Genomic DNA, 25,963 nt, shown 5'->3' with positions numbered 1-25,963 from the left:
GGAGGACTGCTTGAGCTCAGGAGTTGGAGGCTGCAGTGAGTTATGATCCTGGACTCCAGGATGGAGAACCGAGGGAAACCCTGTCTCAGAAAAATAAATAAACTGTCAGGCGTGGTGGCTCATGCCTGTAATCCCAGCACTTTGGGAGGCTGAGGAGGGCGGATCACCTGAGGTCAAGAGTTCAAGACCCAGCCTGGCCAACATGACGAAACCCCATCTCTACTAAAAAATACAAAAATTAGCTGAGCGCAGTGGCTCACGCCTGTAATCCCAGCACTGTGGGAGGCTGATGTGGGTGGATCACCTGAGGTCAGGAGTTCGAGACCAGCCTGGCCAACATGGTAAAACCCCATCTCTACTAAAAATACAAAAATTAGTCGGGCGTGGTGGTGCGCGTCTGTAGTCCCAGCTACTCAGGAGGCTGAGGTAGCAGAATTGCTTGAACTGGGGAGACAGAGGTTGCAGTGAGCCGTGATCACCCCACTGCACTCCAGCCTGGGCGACAGAGCGGGACTCCCAAGAAAGAGAGAGAGAGAGGAATGGCAAGCAGCAGGGAATCTGAGCTATGTCACCCTCTGCCTGTTGCTGACCCGACCCAAAAGCAACTTTCACAGCAGAGAGAAACTTCCTGAACCCCACGCCTCGGCGCAGTCCTTGGGGTGATCTAGCTCTGTGAGCATCCTCTTGCTCCTTGACTTCCATTTTCTCGAACCGAAAGATCAGGTGAGACGCGTTAGCAGGTGACATCATGGAAGATCAAGCAGGGAATGTCCGGGGAAATCATGACCTTGTGGTCACTGATGTCATTGGGAACCGCTGGGCATGAATAGGGAATGAGGATTCCTCTCAGGTTCTCGGCCTGGCCCCTCCCTGACCCATGGCCTCTCCTCACAGGTGCTGGCTGCGGGATTCAACCTCCCGGAGGAGGAGGAGGAGGAAAAGGAGGAGGAGGAGAGGAAGGGGCTGCTCCCAGGGGCACTGGGCAGCGCCTTACAGGGGCCGGCCCAGGTGTCCTGGCCCCAGCTCCTCTCCACCTACCGCCTGCTGCACTCCTTGGAGCTCGTCTTATCTCGGGCCGTGCGGGAGTTGCTGCTGCTGTCCAAGGCTGGGCACTCAGTCTGGCCCTTGGGGTTCCCAACATTGAGCCCCCAGCCCTGATCGGTGGCTTCTTAGCCCCCTGCCCCCCACCCTTTAGAACTTTAGGACTGGAGTCTTGGCATCAGAGCAGCCTTCGCATCATCAGCCTTGGACAAGGGAGGGCTCTTCCAGCCCCCTGCCCCAGGCCCTACCCAGTAACTGAAAGCCCCTCTGGTCCTCGCCAGCTATTTATTTCTTGGATATTTATTTATTGTTTAGGGAGATGATGGTTTATTTATTGTCTTGGGGCCTGATGGTCCTCCTCGGGCCAAGCCCCCATGCTGGGTGCCCAATAAAGCACTCTCATCCACCCCTGGCCTCCGCTTCTCTTCGGGTAAGGGCTGTCTGACACCCAGAGGGCAGGGCAGCCTGGAACGGGGTCAGCAACCTCTAGCCATCCTGAACCCCTCTCTGCTCCTACATTTTTGGGGTCTCTGGCCCACCTTCCCCTACTATGTCCTGCTCAGGCAGGCAGTTGCCATAGTAACCAGCAGCATCCTGAGGCCGAGCTACCGTTTTGGAAGCTCAAGGCAGCTCATCTTTGATTCTGAACAGTGCTCCTTAAGCCCTCCTAACCGCCTTCCTTTGGCCTGGATGCAACTCCAGAGGTTTGTGTTATCCCCGCCCAGTTCTGAGGGTCTTGGTGCAGGGAGTTGGGCTGGGAAGTGGGAGTTAGAGAGGAAGGCCTGTAAGGAAAATGGTCGCTGTTCCCTCAGTCTTCCTTGCAGTCTTTATTGTTTTATTTTGTTTTTAAAAGATGGGGGTCTTGCTATGCTGCCCAGGCTGGTCTCGAACTCCTGGTCTCAAGCGATCCTCCCACCTTGGCCTCCCAAAGCTCTGGGGTGACAGGCATGAGCCCCCGTGCCCAGCCTCCTTGCAGTCCAGACAGCTGACTCAGGCTGGGGAGGAACCAGGGCAGGCACCCTGAGAGGTGGTCTCAGTGGGGTAGGTGGTCCACCAGCCTGTGTTGGAGAATCAGACTCCTTAAGTTCACGGTCTTCCCAGACGTCTGGTTTTGCCTGCTCCATGAATGATACATCAAGACACTGAGGCCCAGAGGGTGGAGAGGATGTGTCCACAGTGGCAGAGGGAGCAGGGCTCAGTGGCATTGGAGCAAGCCTTCTGGCACCCACTCAGGGCCTGGCTCCCAGAGCACCGGGTCTCAGTCACTGGGGCTTAGGCCGGCCCAGATGGGCTTGCAGCTCCTGCATCATGCCAGGGTGCACGAGGCCAAACCTGGAGGCGGAAGTCAGGCCCGTGAGAACAGGTTCCCAGGTGCCCGCGGTCTCTTCCCCACCCCAGCTGAGTTGCCCTGTGCCTACCCGTGTCCCAGGGACCTTCTCCTGGCTGGCACCGGGGTCCCATCATGCCTCAGAGGGCTTGGCTCCAGGGGTTCCTCCAGCTGGAGGGGTCTCTGCTCAGGAGCTGACAGCTCCTCCTCAGGAGGGTTGGGGGCTGGGGGCTCCTCCTGCTGCTCCCAGGCCGGAGTCCGACGAAAAGAGGGCCGGGAGTGACGCTGTGAGGAGCTTCTCGAGAGGTGCACGCGACTCCTTGGGACAGAGACGTCTAGGAGGGACCCGGGGAGCGGGGCCTGCAGGAAAGGGGGCACAGAGGACCATGGGGCCAGCTTCGGGATTCCACTCGTTCCCCCCGAGACGCCACCAAGAGCCCTCACCTCGCTCCAGCTGTTGGCAGCACCTCCTCTGGCACTGCCCATGGCCTCAGCCGTCTCGGCTTCCCCGACTGACTCCGGTGCAGCTTCTGCAGGGGCCTGGTGTGTTGGCTGCTCCTCCTGGCCCCTGACGTGTTCCAGGCTTTCTGGCTCAGTCTCCTTGGCCTCTGCCCTCCGGCCCCCGGTCACCATGAGACCCTCTGCATCAAGGAGCCTTGGTGCCTCTCCCTCAGGGTGGTAGTCCCCACACTGCCCCTCACTGTCTTCCCTCTGTTCTCTCTCCTGCCATCCAACAGCCTCTTCTTCCAACAGCGTCCACTCTTCTAGAAGCCCCCCAGCCTCCACCATGGCTCCCATCCCCTCTGCCCTCGCTGTCTGGGAGCCCGCAGGATCCAGCCCACAGCTGTCCTCTGCGCCTGCAGATTCCTCGGCCTCTACCCGCCCTCCCCAAGGTCCTCCCTCCCTGGACTCAAAAGCCTCTACTTGGCTGCCTCTGCCAGTCACCTCTTCCTCTGCTGAGCCCTCCAGACCAAATTCTTGCCCACCTGCATGCTCTCCTGCTGCTGCCTCTTCCTTTTCTCTTGAGTCCCAGCCTTGCCCATGTGCCCCTTCCAAAGCTTCACCAGCGCCAGCAGCGCTGATGTCTGGGACCACCTCACCCCCCATAATCCCAGCAGCCACAGAGCCAGTCTGTGCATCCTCACGGTCCGGGAGGCCCACAGCCACCGCTTGCAGGCTCCAGCCTCTTCTGGATGTTCTGTCAGCCTCCGCCTCTTCATCCTCAGTTTCTCTGGCATAGGCCTCTCCCAGTGACGGGCAAGGCCCTGCGTCTGCCCCTGTGCTTCCGTCCAGCTCCTGGTTCTCTGAGACAGACGCCTCTCCCTCCTCAGTTCCACATCCCGCGTCCTGGGTTGTCAGCCCCTCCCCGCCTGCCTCTGGGACTTCTGATAGTTCAGACTCTCGGCCTCCTTCAGCCTCAGCCGCCAGGGTCTGGCCTCCCGCAGTCTCCTCCTCCTCCTGCTGCTCGCCATCGGCCGCATCCTCCTGAGTATTTCCTCTCTCCATGTCCTTTCTCGTGCGGTTTTCCCAGGCTCCTGGGAAGGCCTCAGAGGCCTCAGGCTTTACAGACCCCGCGTGCCTGGGACCTGCCTCCAGGCTCCTCTCCTGCTCCTCTTTGCTCAGGGCCAGAACTCCCATGAGCTCCACCTCCCCTGCCTCCCTTTCCTCGGGTTGCTTAGTTGGGGTCTGGGTGCCCCCCCCCATCAGCTCAGGTCCCTGGCCTTTGGTGACGCTGTGTGTGAGGCCACCCCATTCCACCCCCAGTGGGCCACAGCTAGTCTGGGCCACCTCACTCTCCTCCCCTGTGAGCTCCTCCTCAGGCCTGGCCTCTGGAGTTGCCTCCAAGTCGGCAGCGCCTTCAGCCTCTCCATCTGAGGGCAGCTCAGCCACTGGATCCCTGCTGCTCCCTCTGTCCTCCTGGGCCTCCTCTGCCCGTACCAGCTCTTCCATCCTGGCCCGGTCGGCCCTGATCTCCAAGTCCTGCCTCATCTCAGCCTCCTTACCACGCAGGTCTACCTGGCCCTCAAAGCTCTCCCCTGCCTCCTGGCCTCCCACAGCCTCCCTCCCTGCGGTCTGGCTCTCAGCAGCCTCTTCTGTTCTTTCAGTGCCCAGGACCTGGGCCTGTTTGGGGAAAGGCCTCACCTCAGCCTCTCTCTCCTCATCCCCCTCCTCCTCTAGGACCCAGACTTTTCCAGTAGCCTCTAGGAGCCTTTCTCCTGGGACTGCTCCATATTCTGTCTGTCTGACTCCCAGCAGGTCAGCCTCCTCTTTGCCTGAGGTCGTCCAGGCCTCGTCCCCTCCTGAGGCTGTCCCGGCCTCCTCCCCTCCTGAGGCTGTCCCAGCCTCCCCGCCTGAGGTCGTCCAGGCCTCATCCCCTCCTGAGGCTGTCCCGGCCTCCTCCCCTCCTGAGGCTGTCCCAGCCTCCCCACCTGAGGCTATCCCGGCCTCCTCCCCTCCTGAGGCTGTCCCGGCCTCCTCCCCTCCCGAGGCTGTCCCAGCCTCCTCCCCTCCGGAGGCTGTCCCGGCCTCCTCCCCGCCTGAGGCTGTTTCAGCCTCCTCCCCGCCTGAGGCTGTCTCAGCCTCCTCCCCACCTGAGATTGTCCTGGCTTCCTCCCTATCTAAAATTGCCCTGGCCTCTTCCCTACCTGGGGTTGTCCTGGCCTCCTCTCTGCCTAAGATTCCCCAGTCCTCAGGCTCTGCCCCTGGGCCCCACGTCCCCCATGCCCTAGTGCTTTCACAGGCCTTCTCCACCACTACCACCTCTTCTCCTTTCCCAGCCCCTTCGGCCCCAGGCTCCTCAGTTTCCCCTGGATCTGCCTCCCTGACCCCCTGCTCCATCTCCCGGTTGTCCCCTGCCGCCTTTGGCCCAACAGCACCAGCCTTCCCCTCCGTCTCCCCATGCCAGGTCCACTCTGACTCCGCCCCTCTGGCCATCCCTGGCTCTCTTGCCCTGACCTCTTCCTCCTCCTCCTGTTCCCAGCTTCTCAGCCTCTCCTCTCTGTTCACTTCCTGCTCATGGGACTCCTGCCTCTCCTGGGCTTGGCCGCTCCTGTCTTGGCAAGCCCCAGACCCTGCCTTGGATTTCTTTCTGGCCTCCAAGTGGGCGCTTGGCTCCTGGCACCTGGCAGCCTTGGCTATCTCCCCAGCCCCACTGTCCTGCCTCTCTGCTTGGGACCCATGGGAGCTGCCATCTCCCCAGCCCCAGGTCTGCTCTACAGCTGAGCTCCCCACTTCACGTCTTCTGTCATCTCCAGGCCCTCTCAGCCTTCCAGCCCCCTCATTTTGGCTGCCTCTAAGGCCCTCCAGGTCCTCCTGGGCTTCCTCCTCTACAATCTTCCCTGTCTTTCCCACCGCCACCGCCCCCAGTTCCTCAGCCGCCTGCGCCTCCCGCTCTACAGTGGGGACTGCATCTCCCAGGAGGTAGGAGACAAAGGTGCCGAGGGAATCCTAGGAAAAAAGAGAGAGGGGAGAGTCATTGAGGAGAGTCCCAGCCCTTTCCCTGGGGGCCCTGGCTGGAGGAGCCCAGGTTAAGGAAGAGGGTACTGGGATCTGAAAGGAGAAGAAGAGGATTTGCAGAAGGAGCCAGAAGGGGCATCGATTAGGGGTACGAGGATGCATGGTTGGAGGTGGGGACTGAAATTCAGAAAATATTAGGCCAGGAGTCTGCCTAAACCTGAGAAAGCAATCTCCAGTTTGAGGAGATCAGAAGGAGGAGGCGAAACGTGAGGCCCCAGGGGAGGTGCCCGGAAGTGAGGCCCCAGGGAATGGGGTGCAAGTATCTGGTAGCTGTCTGCCCTTCTCACCAGTGCCCCCCTCAAGGCCTGGTGCAGCCCAGGGAGGTATAGCCGGAGGAAGTCCATCCTGTCTGTCTCTGTCTGTGTGTCCAGAAAGCTGATAATGACCATCCCCACCCACCAAGACAAGCCAACCTTCCCCAGGACCAAAGGCGCTTCCTCTTCCCCTGTCTCCCTGATGCATCCCCACCCCAGGCCCTGCCCATGGCCCCTGATGCCCACAGTAGCCCCCACTGCAGCTCGGGAAATGGGTGTACATCACACAGGGGACTCAGGTGCACATTTGGAAATAAAGGACAAGCAAGAGGCCAGAAAGGACAAAGTGGGAGCAGGAGACCTTAGAACTGGGGAGGGGGAGAGGGAGGGGACATGTGGCAACAGCAGCTCAAGTGAGTCAGGTCTCATATCCGCACCTCAGCCATTTCCGCCTCCCCTAGAATCCACAGCCACTCTGCAAGAGGAAGCTGGGGTTTGTGGTTCCTGTTTTGCCTGGGAAGAAAGAGTAGCAGTGAAGAGGGGGCTGGTGGGAGCTCTGACACATTTCGGCATCATTAACGCTTCCCCCAGGGGCAGAAGGGGCCAGATTGGTGGCTCTGGGGTGCATCCCCTCACCTATGATTAGGCTTGCAAAAAAGAACTTGGCTAAACTTTATATTGTGGATATCTGTGTCTGCCTCCCACCTTCCTGTGACTTCCTTGATGGCAGATGCCATGTATGAAACGCTGCTGAATTTCTAGAGCCCTGCACGTTAGTAGGACTCCATTTTCCATCAGCTGAGTGACCTGGGAGGCACACTAGAGAGGGCACATTTCTTTTCTTTTCTTTTCTTTTTTTTTTTTTTTTGAGACAGTCTCACTCTGTCACCCAGGCTGGAGTGTAGTGGCGCAGTCTCAGCTCACTGCAACCTCTGCCTCCTGGGTTCAAGTGATTCTCCTGCCTCAGCCTCCCAAGTAGCTGGGATTACAGGTGCATGCCACCACACCTGGTTAATTTTTGTATCTTTAGTAGAGACAGGGTTTCACCATGTTAGCCAGGCTGGTTTCGAACTCCTGACCTCAGGTGATCTGCCCACCTTGGCCTCCCAAAGTGCTGGGATGACAGGCATGAGCCACCACGCCCAGATGAGAGGGCACATTTCCAACTGCATTCTGAAGGCCTGATGGTGAGAAAGAGCATATAGAGGTGGCACAGCCCATAGCAGAGATGAGGCCAAGGACAAGAAGAGAATGCAGGATGCCGCCTTCCACCTAGAAGAAGGTAAGGGTATGATTCCTTATTTGGAACTACATAAAGTGACCTTGCTCTACTTCTCTTCCCCATACCCTCCTTCTCCCCTCCCCAGCCCCACTTTCCTATTCCAATTAGGGCAATTCTATGAAATCACAGCATCAGAATCTTAGGCCTTAAAATCATTTAGTCTGGCCAGGTGCAGTGGCTCACGCCTGTAGTCCTAGCACTTTGGGAAGCCAAGGCAGGTGGATTGCTTGAGCTCAGGAGTTTGAGGCCACCCTGGGCAACGTGGCAAAATCCAGTCTCTACAAAAAATACAAAAATTAGCTGGGCACAGTGGTGCGCACCTGCTGTCCCAGCTACTCGGGAAGCTGAGGTGGGAGGATCACCTGAGCCTGGGAGGTCAAGGTTGCAGCAAACCAAGATCCTGCCACTGCACTCCAGCCTGGGGAACAGAGCAAAACCCTGTCAAAAAAAAAAAAAAAAAAAAAAAAAAATCTGGTCTAAGCACCACCTTTGATGGAGGCAGGAATCCTGCAGCAGCCTGGAGCCAACCCAATGGCTCCCTGCCTCTGGTGCTCTATTTCTTATCACCATACAGGTCTCTAAGTTCACCTTTAGGTCTAACATTGTATGAATGATTGTCAGCAACTTTCCAATTTTTTTCATATATATATATTTTTTTTATTTTATTTTTGACTTTTTCTTTTTTTGAGACAGGATCTCACTCTGTCACCCAGGCTGGAGTGCAGTGGCGTGATCATAGCTCACTGTAGCTTCAACCTCCTGGGCACAAGTGATCCTCCCACCTCAGCTTCCAAGGTACCTGTGACTACAGGAATGCGCCACCATGCCCGGCTAATTTTGTTTTATATATATATATTTGTACCTTGGTTTTCTCATCTGTAACACCAGGAGTTGAAGTGCTGTGATATTTTTTGGTTCTAGGATAATTTGGAAATAGGGATCTCTTAACATCTTGGATACTGCCAATAGATCATTCAGGAAATCCCTTTAGATGAGTGTTATGTTTACTTAGGTCTCTAAAACAATTTGTAAGGTCAACAGATGGGGATAAGAATGACCTGAAGCTGGTCGTCTTTGTTCGCAACCAGAAACAGTCCTGCCTCAAAAAAAAAAAAAAAAAAAAAAAAAAAAAAAGGGGAGTAGGCAGGTGGCCATATTTGTTTCTGGCAAGTGAGTGCTGAAGGAAAGGAGCTGAAGCCTCCCACAGCCATAACTGGTGCTGGCAGGCTACTGTCTCGGTCTTGGGCGCCACTGATCTAAGGTCACGGCTCTGCTTGCTGCTCCCACCTGCTCCAGTTTAAAACCTGCGGTTCCAGGGTTCTCCAGCCCCTCCCTTTCTCACGCTCCGAAGCCGAGAAGGCCCAAAGCGAAGACAGAGAGGACCCGGAAGTAGGGAAAACCTCTGAGCACGTGATGGGGGAACACGCGGGTGCTGTCACGTGATCCGACAAACGGCCTCTGCATAGTGCAGAACATTCTGCTGCTCTTAAAGGTACAGGCCTCAGGGTCCCTGCTGTAGACGGGGCGGGGGCAGAGTACGATGGGTGGGGCGTGGTGGGTCGTAGGGCGCTCGAGATGGAGCCCCCAGCTTTCTTGATGGATCGCGGGGCGCGAGTGCCCTAGACAAGGCGGAGCTGGGACCGGCAATCGGGCGTTGATCCTTGTCACCTGTCGCAGACCCTCATCCATCCCGTGGGAGCCCCCTTTGGACACTCTATGACCCTGGACCCTCGGGGGACCTGAACTTGATGCGATGGGAGGCTGTGCAGGCTCGCGGCGGCGCTTTTCGGATTCCGAGGGTGAGTATTCCCGCCCACCCTCATGGAACGACCACCTCTGGCTCGCAGCCCACCTGAGGGGAATGAGAGCTGACTCGGCCCCGGGAGGACACGCATGGAGCGGTCGTGCACCTGAGAGTAGGTGGGGGTCATGCCCTCTTCTCGCTCTCCCAGGGGAGGAGACCGTCCCGGAGCCCCGGCTCCCTCTGTTGGACCATCAGGGCGCGCATTGGAAGAACGCGGTGCGCTTCTGGTGAGTGGCCTGAGACTTCAGCAAGTGACAATGGCATGAGAAGAGGGAAGTGACCGGAGGAAAGGGGGAAGAAAGAGTTAAGCTGCGCAAAGGAGCTGAACCCAGAAATATTTACTGAATCCACCGGTTTGCCCCGGGGGCAGCATGTAAAATTTCCAAACTTCACTCCTTATCACCTTCCGGATTTAGCAAGATCCTCATACCTACCACCTGTAGGATTATTTACTTTTTTCTTCCAGCCAATTCAGCCTTAACGTTTTTTAATGCACATATTTTTAAAAAGAAAACTTTAAATCACGACTCCACTTGGAAAACCAGCGTTTTCCTAATGAACGTTTAAATAAATGCATCACTACTAAAACTTTTTATTTTTTTAATTTATTTTATTTTATCTTATTTTTTTTTCTTTTTGAGACAGGGTCTTGCTTTGTTGCCCAGGTTGGAATGCAGTAGTGCAATCACAGCTCCCTGCAGCCTGGAACTCCTGGGCTCAAGTGATTCTCCCACCTCAGCCTCCAAGTAGGTGTGGCTACAGGTGTGCACCACCGCATCTGCCTAATTTTTAAATTTTTTTATAGAGATGGGGGTCTCACTATGGGACCTGGGCTGGTCTCAAACTCGTAGCCTCAAGTGATCCTCCTACCTCAACCTTCCAAAGTGCTGAGATTACAAGCATGAGCCACCATGCCGGGCCTGAACCTTTTTTTTTTTTTTTTTTGAGACGGAGTCTCTCTCTGTCCTCCAGGCTGGAGTGCAGTGGCGCAATCTCGGCTCACTGCAAACTCCACCTCCCAGGTTCACACCACTCTTCTGCCTCAGCCTCCGGAGTAGCTGAGACTACAGGCGCCTGCCACCATGCCCGGCTATTTTTTTGTATTTTTAGTAGAGATGGGGGTTTCACCGCATTATCCAGGATGGTCTTGATCTCCTGACCTCGTGATCCGCCCGCCTCGGCCTCCCAAAGTGCTGGGATTACAGGTGTGAGCCACCGCGCCCAGCTTTTTTTTTTTTTTTTAATTTTATTTTATTTTTGAGACAGAGTCTCACTCTATCACCCAGGCTGGAGAGCAGTGGCACAATCTCGGCTCACCGAAACCTCCACCTCCAAGGTTCAAGCGATTCTCCTGTCTCAGCTCCCCGAGTAGCTGGGATTACAGGCGCGTGCCACCAGACACAGCTAATTTTTGTATTTTTAGTAAAGACAGGACTTCACCATGTTGGTCAGGCTGGTCTGGAACTCCTGACCTTAGGTGATCTGCTTGCCTCCACTTCCCAAAGTGCTGGGATTACAGGCGTGAGCCACCGTGCCCCGCCCTGACATAGGTGCTTTGGGATCACAGACTTGGATTCACTTCCAGCCTCCAAGGCCTCTCCCAGAAACTCTCTGTGACCACTCTCCTTTTTTTTTTTTTTTTTTTTTGAGATAGAGTCTCACTCTTGTAGCCCAGGCTGGAGTGCAATGGCACAATCTTGGCTTACTGCAACCTCCGCCTTTCGGGTTCAAGTGGTTCTCCTGCCTCAGCCTCCTGAGTAGCTAGGATTACAGGCATGTGCAACTTTGCCCAGCTAATTTTGTATTTTTTAGTAGAGACGGGGTTTCTCCATATTGGTCAGGCTGGTCTCGAACTCCTGACCTCAGGCGATCCGCCCACCTCGGCCCCTCAAAGTGCTGGAATTACAGGTGTGAGCCACTGCACTCGGCCTCTTCCTTTTTATTTTTTATTTTTGTGACAGGGTCTTGCTCTGTCACCCAGGCTAGAGTGCAGTGGCATGATCACAGTTCACTGCAGCCTCTGACTCCTGGACTCAAGCAATCCTCCCACCTCAGCCTCCCAAGTAGCTGGGACTATAGTGCAAGCCACCACACCTGGCTAATTTTTAAATTTTTTGTAGAGATGGGGGTCTCACTATCTTGCCCAAGCACCAAAGCCTGTATTTTTGACCCCAACATTGAATGAGGATGGGATCTGGTGATAGAGGGGAAAAAAAGAGGGGGCTGATTGAAGGGCACAGGTAAGGGAAGGTTTGGCACAAAGGCTACAGATGGCTGCAGGATGAGGAGGGAGTTGAGACCTGTCCTGCTCCTTCCAGGCTGCTGGGCCTTTGCAACAACTTCTCTTATGTGGTGATGCTGAGTGCTGCCCATGACATCCTTAGCCACAAGAGGACATCGGGAAACCAGAGCCATGTAAGTGACTCTCTACCACCACCACCATGGTTAGTCCCTGTGGGAAGATGAGGGGGTGGGACAAGGTGGGGTAAAGTTTCCAGTCTCTGGCTGGGCGCAGTGGCTCACACCTGTAATCCCAGCAGTTTGGGAGGCTGAGGCGGGCGGATCACTTGAAGTCAGGAGTTCGAGACCAGCCTGGCCAACATGGTGAAACTCCGACTCTACTAAAAATACAAAAACTAGCTGGGTGTGGTGGCACACACCTGTAGTCTGAGCTATTCAGGAGGCTGAGGCAGGAGAATTGCTTGAAGCCAGGAGGTGGAAGTTGCAATGAGCCAAGATCACACCACTGCACTCTAGCTTGGGCAACAGAGTGAGACTCCATCTCAAAAAAAAGAAAGCTCTTGAATGTGTTATCTAAACAAAGTCCATTTACAGGGCCATCTGTGGCCTGTGGTCTAGTAGTGTGAGACTCATATGGAAACCCCCTCTCTTCATTGTGCATGCAGAGACGCTGAGGTCCTGAGAAGTCAGTCACTGCTGACCCAAAGCCATCCTTCAAGTGAAGGCAGAGAGCCAGGCTCTGTGTGTCTATCCCTCTTCCTCCAGGGTGAAAGACATGCTTTTCTCCCATTAGGTGGACCCAGGCCCAAAGCCGATGCCCCACAACAGCTCATCACGATTTGACTGCAACTCTGTCTCTACGGCTGTGCGTACTCATCTCACCTGGTCCTTGCCTGACCCAGGGCCCCTGGGTCTATAGACCCCACTCCCAGCCCTTCACTACCCAGCTGGGACTGTCATGATTAAAACAGTTGAGACCTGGGCTGGGCGCACTGGCTCACACTTGTAATCCCAGCACTTTGGGAGACCAAGGTGGGAGGATCACTTGAGCCTAGGAGTTTGAGACCAGCCTGGGCAGTATAGTGAGACCCCCATCTTAAGGAAAAAAATTAAAAAATATATATATATATAATAATTGAGACCTTAATATAATTTCTGAGGCTGAGGCGGATGGATCACTTGAGACCAGGAGTTCAAGACCAGCCTGGCCAACATGGTGAAACCCCATCTGTACTAAAAATACAAAAATTAGCCAGGCATGGTGGTGCACGCCTGTAATCCCAGCTACTCGGGAGGCTGAGGCAGGAGAATCACTTGAACCCAGGAGGTGGAGGTTGTAGTGAGCCAAGATCGAGCCACTACACTCCAGCCTGGGTGGCAGAATGAGACTCACTCTCAAAATATATATATATATGTAGTTTCTGAGTCCTTTCTGTCTGTAGCATATATTAGCTCACTTAAGCCACACAGCAGTCCTGTGAGCTAGGCGCTATGATATTCCCATTTTCCAGATGAGGAAACTGAAGCTCAGAGAGTATAAACTCTTGACACACAACTAAGGAGTGGCAGAGCTGAGACTTGAACCCAGGCGTGCCTGACTCCAGAGCCTGTGTTTGTAGCAGGCCTGTTTGGCCAGCTCCTGCCTCTCCTTGGCCACGTGGTTGGGAGGGTTGTCCCCTGGAAGCTCTGCGGTCTCACTCTATTCTCCTGTCCCAGGCTGTGCTCCTGGCGGACATCCTCCCCACACTCGTCATCAAATTGTTGGCTCCTCTTGGCCTTCACCTGCTGCCCTACAGGTCTGGGTGAGGGTAGTGGGAGGCAGGGTGGGCAGGAGCTGAGAAAGGGGAGGCCGGGATGGCTGAGATGCTGAGAGTAGAGACCGACCTTCCCCCTCCCTTCCCTTCTCACCCCCTCAGCCCCCGGGTTCTCGTCAGTGGGATTTGTGCTGCTGGAAGCTTCGACCTGGTTGCCTTTTCTCATTCTGTGGGGACCAGCCTGTGTGGTGAGTGTGTGGTTCTGTGTCAGATGGGGAGCCCCGAGGAACCGCATCAGAGCATTTGTGGGAAGAGTCTCCCCAGCCTCCCAGAGGAAAGGGATTCATTCTGTCACCCTTAGAAGCCTGCTAGGGCTATCAGCAGTAGGAGATGGGAGACTGAGACAATTTGGAGGGGAAGGCAGTGGAGGAGATGGGAGAAAATGGATGAATTAGATGGAGATTGAGGTGAACAAAGTCAAGACTCTGTGATGGACCAGGCACAGTGACTCATGCCTATAATCCCAGCACTTTGGAAAGCCAAGGCAGGCAGATCACCTGAGGTCAGGAGTTCGAAACCAGCCTGGCCAACATGGAGAAACCCCGTCTCTACCAAAAATACAAAAATTAGCTGGGTGTGGTGGCAGGAGCCTGTAATCCCAGCTACTCGGGAGGCTGAGGCAGGAGAATCTCTTGAACCTGGGAGGCAGAGGTTGCAGTGAGCCGAGATCACGCCACTGTACTCCAGCCTGGGTGACAGGGCGAGACTCCGTCTCCAAAAAGAAAAGAAAAGAAAAAGACTGATGAAGGGGCAGAGACATCAAGGGTGCATGTCTGCCCCTGGTCTGATAACTGGGTGGATGGAGGTGCCACTCTCCATGAAGGGACACGCAAGGGAGTGGGGCTCTGCTTCAGACCTGGAACCTGGCCTATGCATGGGATCTATTGGAGCCTCTATGAGCTGATACTGAGGAGGCCATGGCCAGACACATTAGAGGCCTGGGCAGTGTGGCAAGGTGAGGTGTGACCATCCCAGTGCTTGTCCTCCCCCCAGGTGTGGTCTTCGCTAGCATCTCATCAGGCCTTGGGGAGGTCACCTTCCTCTCCCTCACTGCCTTCTACCCCAGGTAAGCAGGTGGAGCAGGGAGTGTGGGGAGAGGCTGTCCCATGGTCAGCCTAGGTCCTCCTGAATGTTCCTGTGTTCTCCTTCCCAGGGCCGTGATCTCCTGGTGGTCCTCAGGGACTGGGGGAGCTGGGCTGCTGGGGGCCCTGTCCTACCTGGGCCTCACCCAGGCCGGCCTCTCCCCTCAGCAGACCCTGCTGTCCATGCTGGGTATCCCTGCCCTGCTGCTGGCCAGGTGAGCTACCCTGAGCCGGGAGGGAGAGGGGTCCAAGGAGAGAAAACTTGGCCATGGCTGGGTGTGGTGGCTCACGCCTGTAATCCCAGCACTTTGGGAGGCCAAGGAGGGCGGATCGCCTAAGGTCAGGAAACCAGCCTGGCCAACATGGTGAAACCCCGTCTCTACTAAAAATACAACAATTAGCCAGGTGTGGTGGCGGGTGCCTGTAGTCCCAACTACTCAGGAGGCTGAGGCAGGAGAATCGCTTGAACCCCGGAGGCAGTGGTGGCAGTGAGCCGAGATCGTGCCATTGCACTCCAGCCCGGGTGACAGAGTGAGACTCTGTCTCAGGAAGAAAAAAAAAAAAAAAGAAAGAAAAGAAAACTTGATTATGATTGCAATCTTCAAGTCCCTACCTTGCTGTGAAGGGAGGTGGAATCTGGACTCTGATAGCCCCAGGTGTGAGTCCTGGAGCTGCCACTTTTTAGCTTTGTAGCGTTGAACAAGTTACTCCACCTCTCTGAACCCTCAGTTTCCCCATATCTCTAATGGCAGTTGTTCTTGCTTTCCTTGGAGGTGATGAGGGTAATGCATTCAGCACAGTGTGGTTCCCAAGGTGATTAGAAGTAGGATGAGAGTGGACTTTATTTGATTAGTTCCTTTTTTTTTTTTTTTTTTTTTTAATCAGTGTTGACCAGGTTGGCCTCGAATGTGTAGCCTTGCCTGCCTGCGTGCCAGGGCAACCGGCCTGAACCATGGTGACTCCCTTTTTTTTTTTTTTTTTTTTTTTGAGACGGAGTCTCATTGTGTCACTCAGGCTGGAGTGCAGTGACTGGTGTGATCTCAGCTCACTGCAGCCTCGGCCTCCCGGGCTCTAGTGATTCTCCTGCCTCAGCCTCCCGAGTAGCTGGGACTACAGGCCCATGCCACCATGCCTGGCTAATTTTTTATATTTTTAGTAGAGACGGGGTTTCACTGTGTTGGCCAGGCTGGTCTCAAACTCCTGACCTCAAGTGATCCACCTGCCTTGGCCTCCCATAATGCTAGGAATACAGGCGTGAGCCACCGTGCCCGGCCTGATTAGTTCTGTGTATTTTCATGCATATTACAAAACACTTTGGCCGGGCATGGTGGCTCACACCTGTAATCCCAGCACTTTGGGAGGCCGAGGCGGGCGCACCACGAGGTCAGGAGTTTGAGACCAGCCTGGCCAATATGGTGAAACCCCGTCTCTACTAAAAATACAAAAATTAGCCAGGCTTGGTGGCGATTGCCTGTAGTCCCAGCTACTTGGGAGGCTGAGGAGAAGAATCGCTTGAACCCAGGAGGCAGAGGTTGCAGTGAGCCGTGATTGTGCCACTGCACTCCGGGCTGGGCAACAGAGCGAGACTCCGTCTAAAAAAAAAAAAAACACACACTTTGAACTAGCCAGACACACCTGGCCCTTCACAAGATTAGTGCTTAGGACAAGTCTAAGTAGAAAAAGTGAGTCCATTTAAAGAAAAATATTAAGTAAAAATATATATATACAGGAGGAATATGGATATGGCAAATAACATGAAGCCAGAACCTAAGTGACTAAAATCGAGGAAGTTCTGGCCTAGCACAGAGTGAACGTATAATTAATGGGAGCTAGAGCAACCATTAGAATAATAATGGCCAGAAAACAGAACTGACTCGCTAGGTATGAGCCAGCAGTCCGAACAAGGGCCTGCTGAGCACAGTGGCTCACAGCTGTAACCCCAGTGCTTTAGGAGGCTGAGGCTGGAGGACCACTAGAGGCTAGAAATTTGAGACCAGCCTGGGCAACATAGCGAGAATCCATTTATACAAAAAAATGGAAAATATGAGGCGGGCTTGGTGGCACATGCCTGTAGTCCCCGCTACTTGGGAGGCTGAGGTGGGAGGATTGCTTGAGCCTGGGAGGTCGCGGCTGCAGTGAGCTATGATTGCACCACTGCATTCCAGCCTGGATGCTGGAGAAAGACCCTGTCTCTGAAAAAAATCAAAACAAAATGAAGGCCCATGAATAGGAACAAGGAGATAAATTCAGCTCCAAAGAAGGAAGCCTTTGTCCACAATTGGAGCTCTCCCGCACAGCGTAGAAGCCTTAGAGGCAGTGAGCTACCCATCTTTGGAAGTGTTCAAAGGTAGAGGTGTTCCCCGGGAAAAGTGGCCTAGATGGTCCCTGGGGACCTTCCCAGCCAGTAGGGTTTTCTGACCCTGCCTTCATCCTACTCCTAGCTATTTCTTGTTGCTCACATCTCCTGAGGCCCAGGACCCTGGAGGGGAAGAAGAGGCAGAGAGCGCAGCCCAGCAGCCCCTCATAAGAACTGAGGCCCCGGAGTCGAAGCCAGGTAGGAGACACAGACCCTCAGAGAGGTCACTTTCTTTCTCTCTGGGTTTGGCCTTTTCCTCTCTGCAATAGGCAAAGTTAAGAAGGGAAAGAGAGTGAGTGTACTGGTTATGGGGAAAGCCTTTGTCTATTTGAGAAATACTTGTTGAGGACGAGCACAGTGGCTCACGCCTGTAATATCCCAGCACTTTGGGAGGCTGAGGCAGGAGGACCGCTTGAGCTCAGAAGTCTGAGTCCAGCCTGGGCAACAGAGCAAGACCTTGTCGCAAAAAAAAAAAAAAGAAAAGAAAAGAAAAGAAAAGAAAGGAAGGAAGGGAGGGAGAGAAGGAGGGATATTAATTGAGTACTTACCATGTGCCAGGCATTCCAATCACAAGTGCTGAGGCCCTGCGGTGGGGATAAGCTGGGATGTTCTAGAACCAGAAAATGGCCAGTGAGACTGGGCAGGGTGGGCCAATGGCCATCTGTGGAGCTGTACAAGAGACATTGGCCGGGCGTGGTGGTTCACACCTGTAATCCCAGCACTTTGGGAGGCTGAGGCAGATGGATCATCTGAGATCAAGAGTTTGAGACCAGTCTGGCCAACATGGTAAAACCCCGTCTCTACTAAAAATAAAAAAATTAGCCAGGTGTGGTGGTGCATGCCTGTAGTCCCAGCCACTTGGGAAGCTGAGGCACGAGAATCACTTGAACCCAGGAGGCAGAGGCTGCAGTGAGCTGAGATTGTACCACTGCACTGCAGCCTGGGCAACTGAGTGAGACTCTGTCTCAAAAAATAAAAAAAAATTAAAAATCAAAGAGACGTGAAGAGGTCTCACCTGGTTAGCTTTTATTTTCATCATGATAAAGTATGTATATTACTTGAAGTTTACCATTTTATTATTTTTTATCTTACTTTATTTTTTTGAGGTGGAGTTTCGCTCTTGTTGCCTAGGCTGGAGTGCAATGGCGCAATCTCAGCTCACTACAACCTCTGCCTCCCGGGTTCAAGTGATTCTCCTGCCTCAGCCACCCGAGTAGCTGGGACTACAGGCACCTGCCACCACACATGGCTAATTTTTGTATTTTTAGTAGAGATGGGGTTTCTCCATGTTGGCCAGGGTGGTCTTGAACTCCTGACCTCAGGTGATCCGCCCACCTCAGTCTCCCAAGGTGCTGGGATTACAAGCATGAGCCACTGCGCCCAGCCATTTTAACCATTTTTAAGTGTCCAATCCAGTGGCATGTAAGTGAGTTCCCACTGTTGCGTGGTCTGGTTAATTCTGTCATACCGGTGCCTCTTTGCCGAGTCTTCAGTGTGAAAACTTCATCTGCCCTTCTCTCTCTGTTCCCCTGCAGGCTCCAGCTCCAGCCTCTCCCTTCGGGAAAGGTGGACAGTGTTCAAGGTTCGGATGATGGCTGGGGTATGTCCCTGTGGGGCTTGCTCACCTCCAGGCCCCCTGCTTATATCTTCTGCCTTTTCCAGGGTCTGCTGTGGTACATTGTTCCCTTGGTCGTAGTTTACTTTACCAAGTATTTCATTAACCAGGGACTTGTAAGTGAGGGGTGCTAGGAGGGGTGTGGAGGTGGCGATTGGGGCTGGGACCCACACGGCCCCGTCCATCTCCCCTGTCTGGTATTTGTTGCAGTTTGAACTCCTCTTTTTCCGGAACACTTCCCTGAGTCACGCTCAGCAATACCGCTGGTAAGAGGAGCGAGGGCAGTGGGCTGGGAGGGCGCCGTGGTGATGCAGCTGCCCTGCCCAGTAGGCACCGGGGGGAGTGGGATGGTCCCTGGAGGAGCCTCCTCTCCTACCCTCAACCCTAACCTCAGGTACCAGATGCTGTACCAGGCTGGCGTCTTTGCCTCCCGCTCTTCTCTCCGCTGCTGTCGCATCCATTTCACCTGGGCCCTGGCCCTGCTGCAGGTACCAAACCCCTGCCCCTCACTTCACTCCCACCTTGGCTCCCAGCTTGGCTCCCAGCTTGGCTCCCAGCTTCCCCAAACCCCCTGCTTCTCACTATCAGTGGGAAGTGTAAAATTTTTTTTTTTTTTTGAGACAGAGTCTCGCTCTGTCGTCCAGGCTGGAGTGCAGTAGCGCAATCTTGGCTTACTGCAACCTCTGCCTCCCGGGTTCAAGTGACTCTCCTGCCTCAGTCTCCTGAGTAGCTGGGATTACAGGTGCCCGCCACCATACCTGGCTAATTTTTGTATTTTTAGTAGAGATGGGATTTTGCCATATTGGCTGGTCTTGAACTCCTGACCTCAGGTGATCTGCCGGCCTCAGCCTCCCAAAGTGCTGGGATTACAGGGAAGTGTAAATTGTACACTATCATTTCTTAGCACAGGGAACCAAAGTCCAGCAGAGCTCCATGTAAAATGTATATCCTCAGGAGCCAAGCAAAACTGAGCTTCAGTAGTCAGCCACTGTGTGACTTAGGGCAGGTCTCAGAACTTCTCTGAGCCTCAATTTCCTCATGTATAAATTGGGTGTGGCCAATACCTATTTTTCAGGGTAGTTGTAAGAAATAGAGATGAGAGAAAGAATCGAAGAACAAGATTTTGTAGTGTGTGTGTGTGTGTGTGTGTGTGTGTGTGTGTGTGTGTGTGTGTTTTAAGCATTGGGATTGGGCCAGGCCAGGTGGCTCATGCCTGTAATCCCAGCACTATGGGAGGCTGAGGCAGGTGGATCATTTGAGCTTGGTAGTTCAAGTCCAGCCTGGGCAACATGGCACAATCACATCTCTACAAAAATTAGCCAGGTGCAGTGGCGCACACCTGTAGTCTTAGCTACTGGGAAGCTGAGGTGGGAGGATCACTTGAACCCATGAGGTCAAGGCTGCAGTAACCAAGGTCATGCCACTGCACTCCAGCCTAGGCAATAGAGCGAGACCCTGTCTCCCAGAAAAAGAAAAAAGAAAGGAAAAGTCGGAACCTTCCTCTGTCGCCTAGGCTGGAGTACAGTGGCATGATCATAGGTCATTTACCTCAGGCAAAGAGACAGGCTTTCAAATAATGTTTCTAACTATAAGAAAATGTACAGTTCTTTTATTCTAGATAGTTAATTATAATAGAATTGGTGACTTTGAAGTCAGTGGGTTATTTATCTTGAGGGTGGTGAGCAAATTCAACTGCCCTTGGCAAACAGTAGTTTACAGCTTTAAGGGCGCAAACACCCTTCCTTACAACAGTCTAATAAAAGGAGTTTCATATAACCAGCATTCATTGTTTCAAGGTTACAAATCCACAGCCCCTGCAGGTAACTGTTACAATAAACTGTCAACTGTGACAGGAAAGTCCTCTGCCTTTGAAATTTAGGAACTTGGCCAGTCCTGGTGGCTCACACCTGTAATCCCAGCACTTTGGGAGGCCAAGGCAGGTGAATCACCTGAGGTCAGGATCAGGAGTTTGAGACCAGTCTGGCCAATGCAGTGAAACCCCGTCTCTACTAAAAATACAAAAATTAGTTGGGCGTGGTGGCATCTGCCTGTCATCTCAGCTACTCGCTAGGCTGAGGCAGGAGAATTGCTTGAACCCCGGATATGGAGGTTGCAGTGAGCCGAGATTGCAGTACTGTACTCCAGCCTGGGCCACAGAGCGAGACTCCATCTCCAAAAAAAAAAAAGACTTAGGAACTCAATTCTGTGATAGCAAAATACAGAAATAGAGATTATACTTTAGGCTAGGTGTTGTGGCTCACACCTGTAATCCCAATGCTTTTGGAGGCTAGGGTGGGAGGATCACTTGAAGCCAGGAGCTTGAGAGCAGACTGGGCAACATCGTGAGGCCTCCCACCTCTACAAAAAATTAAAAAAAAAAAAAAAAAAGCCAGGTGGGAGAATTGCTTGAGCCCAGAAGTTTGAGAGAGCAGCCTGGGTAACATCACGAGACCTCATCTCTACAAAAAACAACAACAGGGTGTGGTGACATTCACCTGTAATCCCAGCTACTCGGGAGGCTGAGGCAGGAGGATCGCTTTAGCCCAGGAGTTCCAGGCTGCAGTGAGCCATAATCATGCCACTGTACCCCAGCCTGGGTGAGACCCTATCTCAAAAAAAAAAGATTACACTTTCATATTATGGCAAAGCATGTAAATATCCTCCAGCCTCCTTCCTTATTTATCTGAGCAGTGCTGCAAGCCCAGGGTTTGTACCCAGAAAACCCCAAATTTATAACTCAGGGTGCTTGTAGATACCACTGAAACATGTAGCTTATGGTTTTAAGCTACATGTTTTTAGCTATAATGTTTTTTGTTTTGTTTTGTTTTTTGAGATGGAGTCTCGCTCTGTTGCCCAGGCTGGAATGTAGCGGTGCAATCTTGGCTCACTGCAACCCCTGCCTCCCAGATTCAAGCGATTCTCAAGCCTCAGCCTTCCGAGTAGCTGGGATTACAGGTGCGCGCCACCACGCCCAGCAAATTTTTTGTTTTGTTTTGTTTTGTTTTTTAGAGACAGAGTTTCGCTCTTGTAGCTCAGGCTAGAGTACAATGGCGTGATCTTGGCTCACTGCAACCTCCGCCTCCCAGGTTCAGGCGATTCTTCTGCCTCAGCCTCCTGCGTAGCTGGGATTACAGGCACGTGCCACCACACCTGGCTAATTTTTGTATTTTTTAGTAGAGATGGGGTTTCGCCATGTTGGCCAGGCTGGTCTTGAACTCCTGACCTCAGGTGATCCACCCGCCTTGGCCTTCCAAAGTGCTGGGATTACAGGTGTGAGCCACCACACCTGGCTAGAGGTGTGTCCTTTTTAATGCTCAGCTTTAAGTCCACCTCAGATTTAATGAATTAGGACCTCTAGGGTAAGCCCTGCTTGGGGCATTTGTACCTAGATCCCCAGGCGATTCTTACATATACGAAAAGTATGAACCGCCAGGAGGAGGCCTACACACTGCACAAGAGGCAATGTGGTGTGGTCAGGGCTGGGAGGATGGCACCTCCTTGAGAGACTGGGGCACAGAGGTGGGACCTACACCCTGGGGTGGGGATCAAAGAGGCTTCCTGGCCAGGTGCGGTGGCTCCTGCCTATAATCCCAGCACTTTGGGAGGCTGAGGCAGGGGGGCAGCGACTGCTTGAGACCAGGAGTTCGAGCCCAGCTGAATAGGATGCCCGGCTACTCCCACCTTGTTTTACCATCGTGAACCAACAGTTTTTCAAACAGGGGCAATTTTGCTGCCCAGGGGATGTTTGGCAACGTCTGCAGGCATGCTTTGGTTGTCACAACTGAGGGATGCTATGGGCATCTAGCGGGCAGAGGCCAGGGATCCTGCTAAATGCGCTGCCATATACAGGACAGCCCTCACCATGCAGAACAACCAGCACCAAATGCCAAGAGTGCTGCAATTGAGAAATCCTGGTTTCGATGGTCCCACTTCCTTTAAGAAGCCTCCATTTTTTTTTTTTTTTTTTTATGAGACAGGATCTTGCTCTGTCACCCAGGCTGGAGTGCAGTGGCACAATCATAGCTTACTGCAGCCTCCACCTCCTGGGTTCAAGCAATCCTCCTGTCTCAGACTCCCGAGTAGCTGGGACTGCAGGTGCGTGCCACCATGCTCAACTAATTTTTAAATTTTTTGTAGAGACGGAGTTTTGTTATGTTGCCCAGGCTGGTCTCGAACTCCTGGCCTCAAGTGATCATCCCACCTTGGTCTCCCAATGTGCTGGTATTACCTGCATGAGCCACTGCACCAGGCTGAGGTTGAGAATTTTTTTTTTTTTTTTTTTGGGATGGAGTCTCTCTCTGTTGCCCAGGCTGGAGTGCAGTGCTACGATCTTGGCTCACTGCAGCCTCTGCCTCCCAGGTTCAAGTGATTTTCCTCCCTCAGCCTTCCAAGTAGCTGGGACTACAGGACCACTACACCCAGATAATTTTTGTATTTTTAGTTGAGATGGGGTTTTACCATGTTTAGTAGAGACCAGGCCAGGCTGGTCTTGAAATCCTGACCTCAGGTGATCCACCCACCTCAGCCTCCCAATGTGCTGGAATTACAGGCATGAGCCACCACACCCAGCCTATTATGAATACTTTTAAAAGGCAATCAGGCTGGGTGTGGTGGCTCGTGCCTTTAATCCCAGCACTTTGGGAAGCAAAGGCAGGCGGACCACTTGAGGTCAGGAGTTCAAGGCCAGCCTGGCCAACATGGTGAGATCTCATCTCTACTAAAAGTACAAAAATTAGATGTGGTGGCAGGCACCTGTGATCCCAGCTACTCAGGAGGCTGAGGCAGAAGTATCGCTTGAACCTAGGAGGTGGAGGTTGCAGTGAGCCAAGATTATGTCCAGCCTAGGCTACAGAGCAAGACTCTGTCTCAAAAACCAAACAAAAAAAGAGAATGAGACAGAGCCATATGCACTGATACAGAATGAGCTGCAAGATATATGAATAATGAAATAAGATGCAGGAAACAATGGTAGAGACAGATATGTTCCAGGTAGACGCACACACACACACACACATACCCTGATCTATATAATTCATATATATATATTGAATATATATATATACACACACATATATGTATACATACACACATACAATACATCTATCTATATCCTTTCTGTCTCTATCTAGTCATTTCTTGGTATCCTCAGGGGATTAGTTCTAGGATTCCTGGGAGATACCAAAACCTGTACATACTCAAGTCCCGCAGTTGCCCCTGTGGAACCTGTGGTTACAAAATGTGGGCCCTTGGTATACATGGGTTTCAAATCCAGTGAATACTGTTATTTTTGATTGACATTTCGTTCCAGATGTGGAACCCACCTGTATGGAGGATTGATTGTATTTATTGAATAAAATCCACATATATGTAGACCTACACATTGTTCAAGAGTCAACTCTGTGTGTGTGTGTGTGTGTGTGTGTGTGTGTGTGTGTGTGTGTACACAAAGAGAGATACGGAGAGAGAGGGCACAAAGGGACATCTGGAAGATAACGCTATAAACTGACAATTGTGTTTGCTTCTAGAGAGAAAAGCTGATGAACATGAGGTCAGGGCAGGAAGGAAACATTTTTTCCTGTCTATTTTTTCTTCCTGTGTATTCTGTTGTACCATTTTCATTTTGTAAAAATGTACACATATTATTTAAAAATAAAGAGAGCTGGGCGTGGTGGCTCACGCCTGTAATCCCAGCATTTTGGGAGGCCGAGGCGGGTGGATAACCTGAGGTCAGGAGTTCGAGACCAGCTTGGACAACATGATGAAACCCCTTCTCTATTACAAATACAAAAATTAGCTGGATGTGGTGGTGCACGTCTGTAAATCCCAGCTACTTGGGAGGCTGAGGCAGGAGAATTTCTTGAAACTGGGAGGCGGAGGTTGAAGTGAGCCAAGATCATACCATTGCACTCCAGCCTGGGCAACAAGAGCAAAACTCCATCTCAAAAAAAAAAAAAAAAGATATTTATGGATTTACAGATGTACAATGAACCTTGTTTTTTTTTTTTAACTTTTTTTTGGAGACAGAGTCTTGCTCTGTCGCTCAGGCTGGAGTGCAGTGGCACGATCTTGGCTCACTGCAACCTCCACCTTCAGGGTTCAAGCAATTCTCCTGCCTCAGCCTCCTGAGTAGCTGGAATTACAGGCATCTGCCACCATGCCAGGTGAATTTTTGTATTTTTAGTAGAGATGGGGTTTCACCATGTTGGCCAGGCTGGTCTCGAATTCCTGACCTCAAGTGATCTGCCCACCTCTGCCTCCCAAAGTGTTGGGATTACAGGCATGAACCACCATGCCCAGCCTCATATTAAGTTTTGACAGTGCTGGGTGGGTTGTGAGTACATAGATGTCCATTGGAATAGTCTTTATTCTTGTCTGTTGAAATATTTCACAATAAAAAATAAAACGGCCAGGTGTGGTAGCTCATGCCTATAATCCCAGCACTTTGGAAGAGCATGCTCTTCCCTTCCAGCACTTCCCTGTCCAGCTCCCATATCAAAACCACCTTGAAAAATGTAACAGTCCCTTGCACTAAAACCTCTGCCGATGGCGGCTCCAAACCACAGGCCTATAAAGACCTGCAAGATCTAGCATTGTATACTTTTTTTTTTTTTTTTTTTGATTCAGAGTCTTGCTCTGTCACCCAGGCTGGAATGCAGTCGTGTGATCTCTGCTCACTGCAATCTCTTCCTCCTGGGTTCAAGTGATTCTCCAGCCTCAGCCTCCCACGTAGCTGGGATTACAGGCAGGTGACACTGTGCCAGGCTAATTTTTGTATTTTTTAGTAGACATGGGGTTTTGCCATATTGGCCAGGCTGGTCTCGAACTCCTGACCTCAGGTGATCCACCCACCTCAGCCTCCCAGAGTGTTGGAATTACAGGAGTGAGCCACTGTGCCTGGCTAGCATTGTCTACTTTTTTTTTTTTTTTTTTTTTGAGATGGAGTTTCGCTTTTGTTGTCCAGGCTGGAGTCCAATGGCTCGATCTCGGCTCACCACAACCTCCGCCTCCCGGGTTCAAGCGATTCTCCTGCCTCAGCCTCCCGAGTAGCTTGGCTTACAGGCATGCACCACCACGCCTGGCTAATTTTGTATTTTTAGTAGAGATGGGGTTTCTCCATATTGGTCAGGCTGGTCTCGAACTCCCGACCTCGGGTAATCCGCCTGCCTCGGTCTCCCAAAGTGCTAGGATTACAGGCGTGAGTGAGCCACCGCACCCGGCAGGATTATCTACTTCTATACTATTAATGCCTATTAATGCTGTAATTACACGCGTGAGCCACTGCGCCCCGCCGATCTTCGTGTTTTAAATCCCGACACCAACGCGCGGTAGGATTCGCGACGCCTGCAGCCAAGGTCTCAGCGCCCGGTTCCCTCAGGCTTGTCCCCGCCCCCTTATGGCGCGAAGGCCACTGGGAGTTGTAGTCTCCCAGTGTAGTTAGTCGGCGCTTCCCGGAAGTGACGCGTGGACCCGCCTTCTCCCTCGGCGTTTCTGCTGTCAGGGCCCTGCGGTGTGACTCGCGGGCTCAGCTGGTTGGTATTTTTTGGGCCCCGTGCTTCGTGGTGGGAGACCCAGGTTGAGGTCCGGGTGGGGCCGGTGAGGGGTTGGGCGTCGGGAGGTGTTGGCTCGGGCCT

General features: G+C 52.8%; 3 protein-coding genes across 19 annotated transcripts in view; 2 read left to right on the top strand and 1 right to left on the bottom strand.

Moving 5' to 3' along the window:
• Positions 1 to 1,844: 1,844 nt before the first annotated feature.
• On the bottom strand, positions 1,845 to 6,314 carry LOC129137417 (apolipoprotein B receptor-like). Its single transcript, XM_054669116.2, has 4 exons — positions 6,172 to 6,314; positions 2,813 to 5,815; positions 2,460 to 2,728; positions 1,845 to 2,373 (listed from the first exon to the last, which is right to left on the bottom strand). The coding sequence occupies exons 1-4, from the start codon at positions 6,271 to 6,273 to the stop codon at positions 2,304 to 2,306; spliced, it is 3,444 nt and encodes a 1,147-aa protein (XP_054525091.1). The 5' UTR covers positions 6,274 to 6,314; the 3' UTR covers positions 1,845 to 2,303.
• Positions 6,315 to 6,598: 284 nt separating this feature from the next.
• LOC129135382 (battenin-like) lies at positions 6,599 to 25,797 on the top strand. 15 transcript variants are annotated; one of them, XM_063796912.1, is made up of 15 exons: positions 6,599 to 7,420; positions 8,717 to 8,912; positions 9,098 to 9,219; positions 9,373 to 9,451; positions 11,543 to 11,639; positions 12,259 to 12,330; positions 13,182 to 13,261; positions 13,382 to 13,467; positions 14,273 to 14,345; positions 14,433 to 14,576; positions 16,803 to 16,915; positions 18,253 to 18,299; positions 18,380 to 18,448; positions 18,543 to 18,598; positions 18,727 to 23,708. In XM_063796912.1, the coding sequence occupies exons 3-15, from the start codon at positions 9,174 to 9,176 to the stop codon at positions 18,989 to 18,991; spliced, it is 1,227 nt and encodes a 408-aa protein (XP_063652982.1). In that variant the 5' UTR covers positions 6,599 to 7,420; positions 8,717 to 8,912; positions 9,098 to 9,173; the 3' UTR covers positions 18,992 to 23,708. The 15 variants fall into 15 exon arrangements, with proteins under 15 accessions (XP_063652982.1, XP_063652978.1, XP_063652985.1 ...); XM_063796908.1 differs by having other exon boundaries at positions 6,630 to 7,420; positions 9,098 to 9,451; XM_063796911.1 differs by lacking the exon at positions 6,599 to 7,420 and having other exon boundaries at positions 8,597 to 8,912.
• Positions 25,764 to 25,963, top strand: part of LOC454016 (eukaryotic translation initiation factor 3 subunit C) — a 51,255-nt gene continuing 51,055 nt past the window's right edge. For 2 of the 3 annotated variants that reach the window (XR_008539696.1, XR_008539695.2), the window contains exon 1: positions 25,764 to 25,861. The gene's annotated coding sequence lies outside the window, so the exon portion shown is untranslated. 3 annotated transcript variants of the gene reach the window in all.

The sequence above is a fragment of the Pan troglodytes genome, chromosome 18 (assembly GCF_028858775.2).
Source record: "Pan troglodytes isolate AG18354 chromosome 18, NHGRI_mPanTro3-v2.0_pri, whole genome shotgun sequence".
NCBI lineage: Eukaryota > Metazoa > Chordata > Mammalia > Primates > Hominidae > Pan > Pan troglodytes.
Note: the sequence above shows the minus strand (reverse complement) of the source record. Positions and strands in the feature narration are given on the sequence as shown.